General features: G+C 35.0%; 1 protein-coding gene and 1 pseudogene across 2 annotated transcripts in view; one reads left to right on the top strand and one right to left on the bottom strand.

Annotated features, from left to right (window-relative positions):
• Nucleotides 1-3,016: 3,016 nt before the first annotated feature.
• The window catches only part of GRIA4 (glutamate ionotropic receptor AMPA type subunit 4), a 345,257-nt gene continuing 329,538 nt past the window's right edge, over nt 3,017-18,735 (bottom strand). Inside the window, exons 14-16 of one of the 2 annotated variants that reach the window (XM_045556700.1) lie at nt 13,052-13,166; nt 10,673-10,807; nt 3,017-5,516 (exon numbers count right to left, since the gene is read on the bottom strand). In XM_045556700.1, coding sequence (XP_045412656.1) covers nt 5,352-5,516; nt 10,673-10,807; nt 13,052-13,166 — 415 coding nt within the window. In that variant the 3' untranslated portion in view covers nt 3,017-5,351. The remainder of the gene's footprint in view (nt 5,517-10,672; nt 10,808-13,051; nt 13,167-18,735) is intronic. The other variant, XM_045556701.1, reaches the window with a different exon arrangement.
• Nucleotides 10,181-10,279, top strand: LOC123643089 (annotated as a pseudogene).

Here is an 18,735-nt window from a genome sequence, read left to right on the forward strand (position 1 = left end):
ATTAAAAATGGGCAAAGGCTCACAATAGACATTTCTCAAAAGAAGACATACAAACGTCCAACAGGCATATGAAACAATGCTGAACATCATTAGTCATCAGAGCAATGCAAGTCGAAACTACAATGAGATATCATCTCACTCCAGTTAAAATGGCTTTTATCAGAGAGTCAGGCAATAATCAATGCTGGCGAGTATGTAGAGAAAGGGGAACCCTTGTACACTGTTAGTGGGAATGTAAATTAGTGCAACCACTATAGAGAACAGTATGGAGGTTCCTCAAAAAACTGAAAATAGAACTACTACATGACCCTGTAATCCCATTGCTGAGTATATATTCAAAGGAGGGGAAATCAGTATATTGAAAAGATATCTGCACTCCCATATTTATTGCAGCACTATAAACAATAGCCAAGATTTGAAATCAACCTAGAAATTGTGGTACATATACACAGTGCAATATTATATAGCCACAAAAAAGAATGAAATCCTGCCATTTGGAGCAACATGGACAGAACTGGAGAGCATTATGTTAAGTGAAATAAGCCAAGCATAGAAAGACAAATCTTAAATATTAAAAAGAATTGAACTCATGGAAACAGAGAGTAGAATAGTGATTACCAGAGGATGGGAAGGGTAGTGGGGAGCGGGGAATAAAGTGGGAATGCTTAATGGGTGCAGAAATATAGTTAGATAGTTAGAGTGAACAATATTTGATAGCACAACAAAGTGATTAGAATCAACAAGTTACAGCATACTTTAAAATAACTAAAAGAGTAGAATTGGAATGTTTCTAACACAAAGAAATGATAAATGCCTCAAGATGATGGATACCTCAATTACCCTGATTTGATTAATTCACATTGTATACCTGTTTCAAAATATCACACATACCCTATAAAGATATACAACTATTATGTACTCATAATAATTGAAACTAAAAAAGAAAAAAAAGAATTTTACCTGAATTATTCTTGCCCACCTGTGTTACTGCCAATACAGCACCACTTCCTCTTTGCTGTACCAAATATGAAACTGTGTATCTCATCTCTCCTTGAAGGGATTTGTCTTTCTTCGGTGTTCAATTTACTTGGTCACCATGTGCAGTTTTCTGATTTGTACAAAAGAGTTATAATTTTGTAGATGATTTTCCTTTTTCTCATTACTGGAGCAACAGTAACATTTTTTGCATCATTTTATTTCTTAGACAGAAACAGAAGCCCAGAGCTATAGAGAAGAAGTAAATACAGTTTTGTTTATTGAGCTCCTGTTACCAGCTGCTGTGATAAGCAATTTATAAACATTTATTCTCAACTTAACAGTCATATCAAATGCTAGGTGTTATTACTTCCATTTTATGCATGAAACAACAGCCTTTTCCCAGAGCCCAGATATCAGAGAGTAAGAGCCAGAACAAGGATTCACAGGTAGTTTTGTCTAACTCTTAAGCTCAAAATTTTTTCTTTCTACTACTCATTGTTGCATCTAGAACCAAAATGTCTGGAGAAATTTATAAAATAGTCATGGAACAGTGGTATAAGGGCTGTTATAGAGTTAAACGCAGGACCTAGGGAAATTAAAAAAAAAAGATCTCTGAACTGAGGGAATCAGGAATGTTTACTGAAGAGGTGATTTCTAGAATGCTTCTTGATGGATGAGTAGGAATTAGGCATAAAGGGAAAAATGATATATACAATACTTTGTGCCCACTCAGCTTCTTTTGAATAACTTCTTAGATATTAATATATTCCACATTACACCTCTCTACTTTGCCTGCCATGTTCAGGATCACTAAGTAGTGATCTTGCTTATGTGGTAACTGAGTTCTTCACTTTGTGAAACCAAATGTTTTAACTTAAATATTTTTCACTTAAACATCAAGCCTTTAAAATTGCATTTCCTACTTTTATAGCATGCCATCAGACTGGAATACAGAGAGGTTATCTCTTTTTACTGATGTCAAACTTAAATTTTTGTTTTTGGCAAAATTGTTCTTTATTATAGGAAATATAACTTCCAAAATTTACATCACGAATCTACTCCAATGCTTGAATGAAAGATATCTTTTGAAGTATGTCTAAAAACCAAACTAAAGCCGTGTCCTGGGTTATTTAGTTTTATTATAACAAATTCTGTAGCCAAACAACATATTCCATAGCTAGGTACAATTACATGGACTATAAATTCACCCGATCAGAAAATTTATCAGATCCTTTTTTTGTTTTTTGGTTTTTTTTTTTTTGAGACAGAGTCTCACTGTGTTGCCCGGGCTAGAGTGAGTGCCGTGGCGTCAGCCTAACTCACAGCAACCTCAAACTCCTGGGCTCAAGCGATCCTCCTGCCTCAGCCTCCCAAATAGCTGGGACTACAGGCATACATCACCATGCCTGGCTAATTTTTTCTGTATATCTATTTTTAGTTGGCCAGATAATTTCTTTCTATTTTTAGTAGAGATGGGGTCTCGCTCTTGCTGAGACGGGTCTCGAACTCCTGACCTCGAGCAATCCACCCGCCTCAGCCTCCCAGAGTGCTAGGTTTACAGGCGTGAGCCACCGTGCCCGGCCTGGATCATTTTTTTTTTTTTTTAGTTTCTTTTTAGCCACACTTTCCAATGATATAGGTGATGACATGATATCAGCCAACTTCAGCCTTCGTGTTGACAGATGCTTCTTGACTTACAATGGGGTTACATAATGATCTATCAGACATGATAGATCAGGCTATAGCTTAGCCTAGCCTACCTTAAATGTGTTCAGAACACTTATATTAACCTATAGTTGGGCAAAATCATCTGACACAAAGCCTATTTTATAATAAAGTGTTCACCATCTTGTGTAACTTACTGAATATCATACTGAATGCATATTACTTTTGCACCATCATAAAGTCAAATAATCACTAAGTCTAACCATCATAAATTGAGGAACATCTGCATTTAACAGATACTCAGACTGTTAACAAGGAAAGACGTTGTCTTTCTCCTTTCACTTAATTAAATTAATTCAATTCACATCACACATTCATTCAACAAATATTTATTAAGCACCTACAATATGCCAGGCACTGTGCTGGGTGCTGGGGATACAACTGTGAACAAAATAGACACAGTCCCTGCCCTCAAGGAGCTTACAGTCTAGTAGTTATACAGACAAGAAGTACACAGGCAATTACAATGCGGTATGGTAAGTGCCATGATGGGGAAAAACATTAAGAAGGGCATCTAACTCGGGCTCATAGACAGGGGGTGGTGGAGAGTCATGGAAGTCTTTTCAGGGCAAGTAAAATTCAATTTGAGTACTGAACAATGAGTACAAGTTAGTCAGGGAAAGAGGAGACAGGGAAGAGTTGTAGACTGAGGAAATAGTATATGCAGTGTTCCATGTGCTGCTTTGGGGGTTCATTCGCTGGGGGGAGAAGTTGGATAGGAGCGAGAGAAGTCCTGGAGGAGATAGGCAAGGGCCAGGTCATGAAGGGACTCATTTGCTCTGCTCAAGAGTTTGGAATTTTTCCTGAGAGAACAGTGTGTGGGGTGTGTGTGTGTGTGTGTGTGTGTGTGAGATTTACACTTTTAAAGATTGCTCTTACTGCCCCACAGAGACTGAGTGGGGCATGGGGGTCTTGAGAGTTGAGGGAAGGAGATCAATCCTTTACCTTTTCCAAATTTATTTTCCATGATGTCACACTCTGTGCTCTCACCAGCCCACCTAGTTGTATACATTCCTTAAATAAGCCATTGGCATGCATGGCTTTGGGCCACCACTCATGCAGAAGGCTCTTAACACAACCTCCTCCTGTTCAAACTCAACTCATCCTTCAAGACCAGACTTTTGAAATCACCCTAACTTGTGCTTTCTGCCAAGATCTCTAAGTACGTGATTTTTATCCGTATTAGAGTACTTATGTATTATTTCAAATGAGCCAAACCTTCTTTTGAATCATGTTAATTTCATTCATACATAACGTAAGGTAATTTTTATAAATAAACATGGGTGTAATTTTCTTTGCAATTTTCAGTTGAAAACAAGGACTAGTTCTTCATTTGTTGTCTACCCCAAACTATTATTACTGCCTTCAAATGATTTAAATGGAACAATAGGAAAGAGGGGAGAAGACCAAGAGACACATAATTTTATGCAGCAAAATACAGTCAAGTAAAATTTCAGTACAGGATTATAGAGTAGGTTCCTGTTAGGACAATGATTCATTCCCTGACTCCAAGACTTTGTCTTTGACAATTTAATCTGCTAATGAGTCAAAGATCTGAAAAAGAGGGGTAGCTTAGTATGCAAAAATAATAAAGACTAACTATATTTTCCAATATGGCCCACCACTTGAATTTCTCAAAGAACTTTTATAATGATAAAAAAAAAAAACCTTTAAGCTCTGTAGATACTGTAAGAACATCTGTTGTTTTATTCTTTTTGGTGGGTACAAAAACCACAATTTTGTACACAGAACAAGATTATAAATAATATCGATAACATGAGTGACCCATAGTCTCTTTTGAGTCTACACTGCAGACTGATGATTGAACATTAACGTTTTCTTCCTTTTGTTTTTCTTCCTGGTAGTGAGACAAATGCAATCTGTGAACCGACTCATGTGACAGAGTGAAGTTTACAGCAAACAAGAAGATGACCAAGAACTTTTATAAAAAAAAGTCTCTAAAGTTTATTACAGTGATGGCATTTATATCAATTATTGCAATGTATTGTTCCCTAAGATGGTTAGAAAAAAGAATTGTGTTGTCCTCTACTGAATTTACGTCAGTTAAAAAGCAAGCATGTTTCAGTATTTGTTTTCTTCAAAGTAAGTGTAAATACTTCCTTTAATTTTTTTTTTTCACAGGATTTACATGTTTGTTTATTATTTTCTTATCACAGTTGAGTGATTTGTTTTCTCAGCTGGGTATTCTTCCATTGACTATATGGGTGTTCTGGAGACACAGGTTAGCACGTCCATCGGCTTCTAGAACTATTTTATCCCTCCAGTGAAGACAAAGGCCTTTCTGAGCAAGAACTTCACAGTTGAATGCGCTAACTCGCAAGTCTGATTAGTTTTTAAGTCCACTCGAGTGAAATTTGTTGCTGTTAATACACCCATCCCAGCGCCCCACCCACCCACCCACTCCCCGAAAAATCCTAAATTGTGAGTTTTCCTGATATAAAATCTGAGTTTGGGGTTCCGAGCTGAGCTCATGCACACAGTGGCCGCCGCTGCTGGCCGGGCCGCGCTTCCCGCTCTCCGCCCAAGGACCCGGTTAGCGGGGACCGCGCTGGGCCTGTCCCTCGGGGCTGCGTTTCCATCAGTCACCGACACAGTTTAATTAAGGCACTCGATTATTTTTTTGGTTTTTATGGTAGGTCCGATGCAATGACAGCCAATCCTGAACTTTGTCTGACTGCAGTTCCAGCGTGCACAGCCTTGGGGCAGTCGGGCGTCAGGACGCGGCCGTTTTCTCCCACGCTCCCGGTGATGGATAACCTGGCTTTGTTTCTTATGGCTTCAGAAAAGGTCAGCTGGGTTGCATGGAAAGGAAGCAGAAAGAATGCGGAGTGTTACCATATTTCTGTTTCTTCAATAAAATAGGGCACAACAAACACCGAAATATCAATAATTAGACATCTGCATTTTTTTTCCCCCATATTCTTTTGGTCATCTGAAAACTGCTTATCCGGGGAAAGAAAAGCTCAACTACACTGAGGAATGAATCAGGCTAGAGTTTGTGGCCCTATCTGTCTAAGCACTAATTCTAAAATTATCATACTAGGTGTTGTTTAGCAAATCCGGGCAGGAAACATCTTTTAACTTGCTGCACTCTATATCCTAGTACTTCTGGATGAGCTTAAAAGTTCCTTTGTGTTTGACAACATTCTTTAATCATATTTTCTTTTCAGAAAATGTCTTCTTTACAGCGCAAGGATTAGGCCCTTAAAATTGTGGTAAATTGCCTAAACAAACTAAATGTATAAAGAATATTGAGGACAGATCTTCCTGTTTTCATAACACAGACCTACCCACAGACACTTCCATTCATTCACACCAATTATAGACATGACCCAGAATAGCACAATTGATGACATATAGTTCAATGCTATGTCTATTATGGAAGGTGAAGCTGGTATTTTAAGAATTGTGTTTAAAGAGGGTGCACTGAAAGGGGACATGTTTTAAAGCCTACTGAATGGTCATCAATGACCATTATTCCCATATTGAGGTTATGGGGTCAGGTCTCTGAAATCATTCAATTCCTGTTCTCTGTCATATTAGATAGCAGATAATAATATTACACACAGGAGAAACAGGCAGCATTATTATGTAAGTTTAATTACTGTTCATTCGTTGCTTTTAAATTCTTTCTATTAGCTGAGTTCTAACATTAATTCAAGTGGAAAATAAGGTAAAGGAAATATTTTCTCAGTTTGTTATGATTTTAGTTCATAACTCTGTCATAGCTTATAATGTATCTTAATTCCCTGTTGCGAATTTATGTTTGTAATTCTTTAGGAAATCACATCCCTGTATTTATAGTGCCATGGAAATTAGATATTAGAATAACTATATATTAAATAATGAAATTAATATTAGATTAAATACTGTTAGAATAATAATGTTTAGAGATCAGTTACCTTGATAACTTCAGAAAGTTGAAGTCAAATTGCTAGTAATCACATATCTATGATAAAAACCAAGGTCAATCTCATAGTTCTGTTTTAGGAAACAGTCTCAAAAATTAATGCTTATGTTCATAATCAGAACTCAGATTACAGTCTTTACAGAAAGATTGACAGCTTTTACATTTATAAATCATTGAAATATAATGAGCATTTTAAGGAAAAACAACACTTCTACCTGATTATCTTCTATTAGTCCCTTGCAATCAAAGTTCTTCTGACTTTTATTTGGCACATAATAAGCACTCAGTAAATATTTGTTGAGTGGATGAATGTCCATATATGGGAAGATACTTTTTTTCTTCCTTGTAAATGAAACTGACAGGATAAAATTCCAAATGAAGCATTTGTCAAATCCTGCAGAACTGTACACTAAAAAGGATGAATTTTACTGTGTGTAAACTGTCCCTTAAAAAATTCTAAATGAATGTATTGCATGCTATTTTAAATTGCACAGATGCTGAATTTCAATACACCAATGAGGAAGTTAGAAATGAAACAATTCAATTCAATTGAAACACGTGAAAGGATCCCTTAATCCAAGACCTCATTCATATGGCAGAATATCACCAGGGAACTAAAAAGGGGACATGGCTGCAATAGTCTTACTTTTTGAAGTGATTCTTCTGAGAGGTTATGTCCTTAGAAATGAATATTTTCCTACTCAGTATCAGAGTGTGCATGCTTTTGGGTATGTGTATAAAAGGAAGCATTAGCAAAGCAGTATTATTTATATCAAGCAAATCTAACAACAAAATGTTTTATTTAAGAAATATAAGTGAGGACTTGGTATCAAGTTGCTGAATAACTTTCTAGTGCAATCCTGTTTTTCAATTTTATGTGTTCTAGATGGATTTTTTTTTTTTTTTTTTTTTTTTTTTTAGGTCAGAACTCTGTAGTGGGTACCTAGCTGCATGAAACATTTCAGTTACAGCATTAGAATTTTCCATGAGCTTCTAGAGAAAAAAAAATTGGTCACTTTTGGGCACTTTAGATTAGTTAGATTAATTCAAATGCTGAGGAAAACAAGAAAAATGAATATCCATGAGTCTAATCCAAGCCAATACATTAATTAGCCCATCTTAAACACTGGGAAGCTTTAGAGTCTGAAGACCACTCAGGGGCTTGTTGAATAGAGGATTTGGGAAAGGTAGTTCCAGAGAATTCATAGCTATCTACTACTCATCACTCAATCTAAACAAAGCTGAGGCCAATGTCTGAATATGTTTCTTCAGATTCTCTTTCACGTTTAATATTAAGTAAAATAGATAATCATTTAGTGTAGCTTTGGTTTAATTTTTTTGAAGAGGAAATACTAAAATACAATTAATAAAAGCATTATGATTTTCCAAAGCATTTTCAGAAGGCTTAGGCCATAAAAATCTATTTTTGCCCTTTCTTTTCTTGATTGTATTTGTGGGGAAAGGAAAACTTGCAAACCTTGAACAAGTTCATGTACTCTCAAATAACCTCTTCTCATTTATAGATTAATGCAACTGAGTGTATTAGTTAATAAATCTTTGACAACTACTCATTTTCTCTTTAAATCTGTTCTAGTATTTTAATTTCCCATACTTATATCTTCTGCTTCTTCCATAAAATGCCATTCCTATTCATCTTGATGTGAACCTTTGCGGCTCCGAAAGCTGGAACCTTATAATTTTACCTATGGTCTGTGTTTGGTTGGATTGTTGTGGCTAATGGCTGTTACCTTAATTGTTTGTATATGTTCCTTTGAGAGATGATCACTTTTAACTAGATAGTCTACCATGGATTGAAGGTTTCAGGTTTTGTTTTTGGGATCCTGGGACAATATTATCTAAATTTACTAACTATTTGTATCATTATGGTCAATAGAATGTTTGAAAGTTTTCCTCTAATTTGAGAATAAAACAAAAACTGCTTACTTTTAAGTCTTCTCAACAGCACAGATCATTTCATTTACCATGAATGTCATTGTCTTTTAAAAAGTCAGATGGATATAAATGCTTTCTTTTTATCTGAAATCTATTGTCTCCAAATATATTATTACATGTAAATAGTGTATATATACATATATATAACCTGGGAATTTATATCTCTTCTTAACAACCCCCTAGAACTTTGTAATGAACTAGCATACATGAATATTTCTTTCTAAAATTTTCCTATACTCTTTTTGTTTTCTTTGCTTTCCTACCCTTGGACCTTTGCTGATGGTTGGAGTGCCTTTGTTATGCCACAGAAAAGTCCATTTTAATGAACTGGTAACAAAACTTTTTAAAGGCATCTTAGAAACTTCATCTCAGAATGCAGTCCAAATAATTGGCTCTGAAAGCTGGTCAAGTTTGTTTTTCTCAGCCTGGGAAAATCACTCCTCAACTCTGTAAACATTAAGATGAAAGCACGCCCCTAATGGGCAAGATACTTTGGCATTATCCTAGTTTGTTGTTTTGCTATGAGAAGGCATGCTCAAAATTTTTTGATCTGAGTGAATTGAGGGTTTAGTTCTTAATTCTTTTTCACAAAATCAGTAAAGAATCATTTTGAGATAATCTATGTGCAATTGTACTCAGTCATTGATTTCTAGATTATGGATAAAAGCAATTAGATCTTGATAAAAAGGGATGGCTTTTGTTCTTTGTTTTAAGATACTAACAAGTACTTCCATAACTTTTATATAAATAAATACAAAAATCAATCGTGTTCACCTGGCATATAACTTCAGATGTACATCTTATTAAAATTATATGAGGTTTTTGACTTGAGGGTACATCATGCACCGGGTGCTTTTATAGGTTCAAAGACTCATTTATCACTGTAATCATACTGAGCAGCCTATTCAGTGGCTATTATATATAATTTTAGAAAATGGGTTTTAGAGACTTGATTTTAGGAAAAGCAATAACGAATCCTTTCAGATCTTATTCTGAAGCCACTTTCAATCATTAGAGCAAAGAAAAATGGACATTTAGATTTTTAAAAAAATGATCTCCATCTCCTGGGTTTCAGTGAATGCTTACTTAGAATTTTTGTTGTGATATCCCGAGAGGATGTAAGTAAGTGGGACTGATCTGGCTTGCTTAAAAGCAATTGAAATGAAAAAAAAAGTGCGTAATAATTCACTGAAATTTTTGTCTTTTACTGCATTTCTCTTGTAGGACACAAATATTGCTGACATCTTTGATGGAGGAACTGCTGTATTGTCTAAAATGCCTATTTACCTTAGCGATACTGTGAGTATAAAAGTTGAATTTTATCTAATAAATGTGAATTATAGTCAAAATTCTGATGATCACTCTTCCCTAAAGGTCTGGGTCAAGGACCACTGTCAGATGAACAAAAAATGGGGTGTCACGCTTTAAAAATACAAAATGATGGCTAGTATAAAACAAATTAGGATAGTAGCCCAATTCATTAAGCACATGCAATGTGCCTGGGGGCTTTGATATGTATTATTTCTCAGAAAACAATGTGATTTTATCAAAAATAGGCAACTCTCTAGATTTTGATCATTTGAAATAGATTTTGTGCTCATTTTGTTAGCACCTATCCTAAAATTAGATCGTTGCAGAGAAGATTTGCATGGTCTGTGTGCAAGGAAGCCCAGATCTCATTTCCAATTTTTTTTTCCCAAATTTCAGGTAGAGCATACTGTTTAAATCATTTGTCAGAGAAATTCTGGTTTGTTTTTATCTTTCTGACCCTTGCAATGCAGATATCTATTGGCAACATAAAGGTTCAAACAGTACATCTGCAGCCAAAGAAAACCGAACCACTTTGCACTGAAGTTTTCAAAAATATAAAGCTCTAATTAGAAGCAAGCAATACCACCACTGGACAGACAGGTCACAACACCGCGTTCACAGGATGCATCCCCCACTCACTGTAGCAGGCCCTAAGTCCTACCCCTAAATTTTAATACTTTCGGTTCCATATACGTTGTAACCTTCTCTATAGGTTGCTAAATTCTGGGTATTCTGCGAGGAAGTTGGGTTAAAAGTCTGTGCACTCTTTGCCACCTTCATTCTCTTCGCTTCTGCCCTGGACTTGTAACAGAACTCTATCAAAGCCACCAGCATTGCCAAGCCCAAGCCGCCAACCAGAATGTAGAAGACGCCTGCTACGTTGCTCAGGCTCAAGGCACTCGTCTTGTCCTAGGGGGATAAAGACACTTCAGTTAACTACAGAAATGTCACATCCAAAAAGTAAAAGAACACATGAAATTCAAAATGCCCATTAAAGTAAATGCTTAATCTGAAATTATTTACAAGTCACTGATACAGGTTTGTGGATTAAAATATAAAGCTCATAGCTCTCGGGAGAAGTGAAATTATGATGATTACCAATAATTGGTATGTAATTACATTCAATAAAATCTGTAACATTGTATCATTATTAAATATGCAATGGAAACAACTATACTTAGCCATATATAAGCATTTATATATTTACATAGGGTGGCAGAAGTGGGCTTATTAATGTTCAATTTGAAAATGACATATTTAAAATCCATTTACATGGGAAAGGGGACCTCTTTTTGGCTTTGCTTTCATTAAAACATACTTTTAATGTTTGAGATTTCTCTTCAATAAATCTAACTCCACATTTCCTACGTGAGAAAGTAAGGGTCTTTAAGCTAGTAGTTTCACATTTTTTTTCATCATTACTTTAACAAATATATGCAAATAATGTGCTAGAGTACACATCATTTGTTCTTTCAGTTACATCTATAAGGAAAAGCTCATGAAAATGTTACTTTTGCATATTATATGCTATTTAGAAATAATTATTAATATATATGCATAACATGTAGGTGTTAAGCACATTTTTTTTTTAGGTAACTTTTAAAAATACATAAATTACTGTTGGTCAATTGAGAAATAAATTATTTATGTATGGATACATTTATAATTATTTTTATTGATTTAAAAATACAATTCCATTCCTTCTTAAAAATGCTTAATCAATTAATATTTTAGACATACTGTTTTTCAGAGCTTCAGTATACATATTGTCTCACAATAAATCCAGAATAGTCAAATATATGATTGGAAGTAAAACTGTAACAAGAATTTAAAATTTTTTCATAAATAATAGGTTTATTATAATATATAACATTATATCAAAAAAGTATTTTGCTAGACTACCTGAAGGATGCCCTGTGGCCATCATCTTATCAGCAATATGTTTTGTTCAAAATTAAGACCCTTAAATAGCTTTATTAGGAAAATGTTTAATTAGAAAAGATGCACTATATACACTGTCAATGTAGTGAAAACATCAACTGACTGGTCCAAAAATTTTAGGGTAACTTCATTTTAAAAATAATCACTCCTTAAGTATTTCTGCTTCTCTGACTCTGTATCAGGATTTAAGATAACTATTTCATTATCTGGCCAAGCTTGTTTCATTCCACTCTGGTTCAAAGGCAGACAAGTGATTAAAATATAGGGATAAGCTGAATAGGGATCCATTAACCTTACTTTGTCTTCTTCTTAAATCAGCTGAGGCTCTCCTATTTAAAGCAGTCACTTGTTTAATGTCTTAGAATAACCAATAATTTGTTTTCTTTCTAGAAGATACAGAAAAAAATAGAAGAGGATTTCGAGAATCTTCAACTATGGCTTTCAGGCATTGTTGCTATATTCTATTAATCTGTGTAGGTATTTAGATTCACTGATAAACTTATTTTTTTTCTTTAGAATAAAAATATAACTCTTTTTATGCTATTTTGATTTGCACTCAAATTAGGCTTACGGGTTCCTGCATTGTTTTAAAAAGAATTTATGATTAAGAGATATTAGAAATTGAGGATGTTGTTCATAAACACTGATTTATTAAAATCATTTCATTTGGGGGACTAGAATCGGACGGTCACTCTGTTTACTCTGTTTACGTCAGCACAGGACCTCTTCAAACTAAAGTGGAATGCTTGGCAATTTAGTGACCGAAGACTGAACTGAATAAGCATTTATTTATTATTTAGAATCTTCTTTTTCTGAATGACTGCTAATCAATTTCCCATTTCCTGTTTTGAGAATACATCGGTTCTCAAAATAATACGATTTCCTGGTCTTTGCCTCCGAAACAAAAACCTAACCACAAAACACTACTTTTATTAGTGGTACGTAAGTTTGAGAATAATATGAGGAATGTTATTTTATAGATTTTTGCAGTTAATTTAAGTTTATTTAAAAGCCTTAATATTGGGGAGCAGGTTGCAATTTCCTTAAAAGACAGTCCTTGTGGTTGAAATTTATGACATTAGCTTTTAATTTAGGCAGTGGCTGAGTGTATAGGGAAACGTTCAGTTTTTATGATTTCCATACACTTCTGACAATTGCTCCCGTTTACTGCTTTGTGAACACAAGAGGAGGCCCCGAACTGCAGCGACTGACCTTGCTTCCAGAGTCCTTGGGTCCACATTCACCTTTATCGTACCACCATTTGTTTTTCAGCTTGTCTAAGACGCCTGCCTCACTGAGTTTCAAAACGGCAAGGTTTACAGGAGTTCTTCACGTGGAAAATAACATAAATAACATTATATATGTTATTTTATGTTATTCAAGTAAAACTACATTAGAATCGCATGGCAAAGTGACAGAGCAGAGGCCACAGTAGGTGTTATGTCTTGTACTGTAGGCCCAGGTTTAGACTCAGACATAAAACTGGGGCCTGCTCCATCGCTTTAGGTAACAGGCACATACTGCTCGGGAGGATTTTTAAATAAAAGGTATGCAATTACTGTGAATCCAAAACTATTGGCCTTGGTTGGGTTTCTCGAACATATACAATTGTCCCCACATAAATGTAGAGTTCATTCAAAATCCAGATGCTTCCCCCCCCCCCTTCAAAACTAAAGACGTGGCTGCAGGTTGACAGACTTCAATAGAGGCTAGACAGGACTGATTTCATTTCTCGTACATATTATGATTCAGCTGGTGGGATTTTACTTTATGCTATAAAAGTATGTCTATAGTTTTCATTGTTAAATTGGCTCTCTAACCACTTTCATCCAAGACCTAAGAGGCGTGTGATTCCAGTGTCACAAAGGGCCACCTCATGCGGGGGAAGGTCCTCATGAGACAAATACGTAAATCATTATTTTAAAGTATAAGCCTATGCTGATATTTTCCTTCTGAATTGCAGTATTTAGCGTAAATAATATCACCAGAGCAACTGTCATGTATCTTGAGTCTACCATATCAATATACTTTAAGTACAAGGTGAAGTGTCTATAATAATTCTACCTACAAATAAATGACAGTTTAGAAGTAACTAAGATTTTTCTGAATAGACAAACTCTTTTTAAAGTCCTATTTGTCTTCTCTACCATCTTTGATTCCTTGAGCCCTAAATATTGTACAAGGAGTCTCAGGGAGGAAGATGTCAGTTACTATCCAGCATCAATATTTTAAGAACTCTTCCAGTTTTCATTTCCATATTATAGTACGAAGGCTTAGAAGATGGATGGGAAGCAGTAAATCCTAGGATCTTTGGCTATTATTGTTTTTGTGGTTGGTTGGTTTTTTGTCTCTTTGTTTTTACAGACATCTAGGGACAGATCCGTCGAATTCCTCTGGACATTTCTAAGACTGCTACAGTCATTTTGTCTGGCTGTATTGCCCAATGCCTCACTTCTTCTATGCATTTGAAGCAACACAGCATGCACTGAATTGGCTGCCAGGGGATTCATTCCATAAACCTATCTACACAACTAAAAAATGCATTAATAATGATGGTGAATGATAGCTAATATTTACTGAGCACTTATTATGTACCAGGCACTATGAAAAACATTTTATATGTTTGCTACTATCACTTACATTTTACAAATGAATGAGGAAACCAAGGCACAGAGAGCTTAATTCATCTAGGTACACAGCTTGGCAGCAGTTTAATCAGGATTTGTGATAGTCTGACTCAACTTGTGCAATTAATAATATTAATAACAGAAGACTCAGTAAATGAGATTTTTAGTTAATTGCATTTTCTGCTTGACAGTCAAACTAAAACCCATTTTTATTGTACTGGTTTGAAAAAAATTTCTAAAATATACATTTTTCTTTTTGTTTATATGATTTCTGAATGCAATTTAAATTTTGTATAAATATTGTAAGATCTTACTATACATTCATTGCTCCATTCAAGAAGGAATATGGATTTGCCATGATCCTAGAATATTATATTGGTTTTTGGATTAAAATTTTACATAAGCATGATTTACCACTTTCTACTAAAAGCTTGAGTTTGGGGGTGGGGTCAGGATTATGTTAATTGAGGTATTTGGTTAATTTAGCCCCAGTTCACCTAGGTTTTTACTCCATTTAAGAAGTGACTGTTATAAAACTACACCTGTAGGTTGACTGATAAACTGTGAAGCCCTTGAGAACAGAAACCACATCTCATTTATCTTTGAAAAACAGTGTTTTCCAGAGTATCTATAATGTAGCTACATTTAAATTATTTTGAATGCAGAGCAAGCTTTTTCACCAAACTGATCCTCTAAGGGTTTTCAGGTCCTCAGGCTAGATCCTCAAAGCATTTTTAACACATGTATAGGTAAATGATATTAGTCTATGTTGCAGTTCTTGAATGGGGTGGGCTGGGAGAAGGAGGATTTAGTGCTGAAAAGAAGAGGAAAAGGAAAGCAGTGAGTCTCCTACAAGTTTCTTCTAGAAGGGACACTTTAAGGCAAAATCGTGGGTTAGATGAAGGCTACCTTTGGCTTCTCTTTCTCCCTTCTTAAGGTCCTCTTTTCCCCAGCCCCTTCCTCTTTCCTCTGGCTTCTTTATCCCTTCTGCTGTTCACTTCAGTACCTGGGTTTTAGAGGGTAAGATTAGATTAGCATTTTGAATATAAGATTTTATTATTAACCGTACTTAATGTTCAACTGATGGAATATTAGAACAAAGAATTCATTACTGAAAGAGTCCTTCTCCAAGGGCTAGCTTCCCTTCATGGTTTTTGTTTATGACATTTTTTCCTGTTTATGAATGGTTTCTGTACTAATCCCTTTATTCTTGCACTAGTTTTCATGGTGGTCGTGGAGGGGAATAGATCGTTTGTAAGTACAATATATATCAAAGGCAACAATGGTCTGTATTCTTCAAAGTGCCAAATTAAATGCCTGGAATTGTGTGATCAAATGTAATTCCTAGAGAAAACATTATTTGGTAATCACACCTACAAAGTTATTTTTATATGAATATCCACTTCCATGAGTATGCATATTTTGTATATATAATAGAAGGAGAATAAAGTATAAAATAAACAGAAGAAAATAATTTTGTAGCCATTATGTTCTGCGGGTGATTCATGGTCACAGGCATTGCCAAAATCTCCAACTAGAACCAGAATTAATCAACTCACATAAAAATTCGCATAAAAATCTGGGTATGGTTTGTGCTTAGACTAAACCATATTAGATTAATATCAAAGGGAAAATCAGTGTTAGCCATTGTAGTTTATATTTTAAATAGGTTCATTGTCAATTAGTAAATTTCTGTGATTGTATTCACAAGAACGAGTATGAATTCTTATGACCATAACAAAAAGGACCACATGGCAATAATATTAACACCATCAAAAGATCAAGTTTTCAAACAAACGAATTTGTATCTCCCAGATCATGCCTTTCTGCTTTAATTTATTCATTTAAGATGCAGGACTCTGCTCCTCATGTCTTTTGTTAAATTTTTACGTTTCAGTGTGGAAGCCTCCTGGCCAAGATCAGAACTTCGTACCACTGGGAATGGCTGTCAGGTGAGCAGGGGTGCTAATTATTGCTTTGGGGTGTGAGGAGGAAGCTGCCACAGGGATGCTAAATGCCTCAGCTGTTGATTATATTAAATCATAAGCTTCTTGAGGGAAAGGACAGTGGTGTCTTTTCTACATTGGTACCGACTGGCACATTGCCCCATCACAGCGGAAGTTTAAAACTTAGCTGCTGAATGGATGGCTGGAGAGGTCCTCCTGGTTACAATCCTGTGAATGACAGTTGTCTCCTCACAGGAACATTTTCATGTGTGGTACAGGTTTCCTCTTCCATTTCCCCCCTTCATTAGATGAATCACTGTTAGGAAAGTTAGTTTTGTCCTACTAAAAGATCCTGTATTTGAAAATCAGGTAAGACAGGATTTCGGTATGTTTGTGCTGAGCCCTCTGTGTCTTTTACCCCTGCACTGCTTGGCTGTGTTTATTCTCTCTCTTCTGCTTGGATTTTACACTCAACACAGGCTGTAGAACTGGCTGTGTTCCTCAAGTCAGTACTTTTCCTGCTTATTTTACCTCTTTCGATGAGGATCAGGCCACATGGGAGGGGCAGGATAAGTTTACAAAGAAAATCAGTCACCTGAAGAAGGTACATAATGAAAATGAAAAAGCAACAACTGCCTCCTAGTAATTTACTTTGATCTAGTTAGCTCAGGCCATTTAAAATGTCATCTTTTATCACAAACTCAGAGTTGAGTATTATTGTTATTTTTTTTTCAGAGTTGAGTATTCATATTTAGATTGCAACAACTTATTATCTTGGTGATAAACCTGACACCAATATATAACTTTGAATTTATTTATTTTTTGGTATAAAAACAAAATTCCTTAGGAAAAATAGAACATACTGTAATTTCATTTTGGGAGAGCATTTTATGTTAATTTTTATAACATTTTGGAAAACTACTTGTTAAAATCTGAAATAACATTTATTCTAAAACAGTTTGTAGTTCATGTGTGGTGAAAGTAATGTACCCCATAACTGTAAGAACAAGCAGTTTGATTTTAGAACCTGCAAGACTAGATTCATATTTATTCTTTTGGACAAGTATTTACTGAGTTTCATTATGTACCAAACAATGTGTTGGATACAAGCTGATTAAATCTGACTGAGTTGTCCAGTCCATCTAAATAAATTAAAATGATTTTTGTTACACAGATTTTTTCCCCAATATATGTACATTTCTGTTATGCTTGTTTATTTTTCTTTGGAAAGAGTCTTTAATGTACACTAAAATGGGACTTCATTATTTATATTTGTAGAAAATTTTATCTGTGTTATAATTATCAGTGTTATGTTTCTCTTATATTTGTGATAAAAATAAAAATTTGAAAATAAAATTTTTCTGATGGAATAGAATATCTTTGTTTTTATTGTCTCTGGTGCTTTTATAGGACATTTTCTGATATTTCCAGAGGAATGCTAGATATTAGTAGAAACTTGAATAATTTTCTCTGCATATATGTATGCACATATTTATTTATTTTTATATGTTTATGAAAACTGTCAGAAAATTCCAGGTAAGTTGGGGATCCAAAATACATAACAAGTTCATACTCCTTAAGAGGGCTTCTAGAACGGAGGCAAAATTTATTCTTCCTCCTCTTGCAATAGTGCTGGTAATATATAAGTGAGCTCAGTTTGAAAGGCTTCTTAGATCAGGGTCTGGGAAAGGTAATGGCAGCCTTCCTGACAGCCACTGCCTGAAAACAGAGCATCGTTCTCTGGGTTAGGTGGCCAAGCAAGGGGATTTATAGCTCAATCAAGGACCTGAAGATAAACAGGATTTCTTGTTTTGGATAATTTTCTAGATTTTAAAACAAAAAGAAGAGCATATACTTTAAGATTTTCATTATTCTTACCTACCAATTGAAGATAGCTAGTCAGAGTTTTTCCATCTGTGGATTTTCTTTAAGTCTATAAACACTGATGAATAGTGAAGAAGGGTTCTGCAACCCTAGTTAATATGTTCTGTTAATTGTATACCTTTTTTTTTCTTTAGACACTGCTTAGAAATTTAAAAAAAACGTTATTGTATGAGACTGAAGATATGATTAAAAATGAAGACAAAGCTGAGCTGATCTTGTTTTAGTAGCCTGGTTATTTTGCAATTTGATCCACTTATGGAAAGCTAAAAATGTCTAGTGCATATGACTATCTTTGATTTGTTATTTAACTTTAACAGAAGCCTGAGAGTTTTAGATGGAGAAAATTTTCTGGTTAGCACTCTAGACAGATCTGCAGTTAGGTTATTGCTGTTACTTAAATAGTGAAGAAAACAAAACAGACTTACCCTTTCTCTCTGTT

Source organism: Lemur catta, chromosome 7 (genome assembly GCF_020740605.2).
Source record: "Lemur catta isolate mLemCat1 chromosome 7, mLemCat1.pri, whole genome shotgun sequence".
Classification (NCBI taxonomy): Eukaryota; Metazoa; Chordata; class Mammalia; order Primates; family Lemuridae; genus Lemur; species Lemur catta.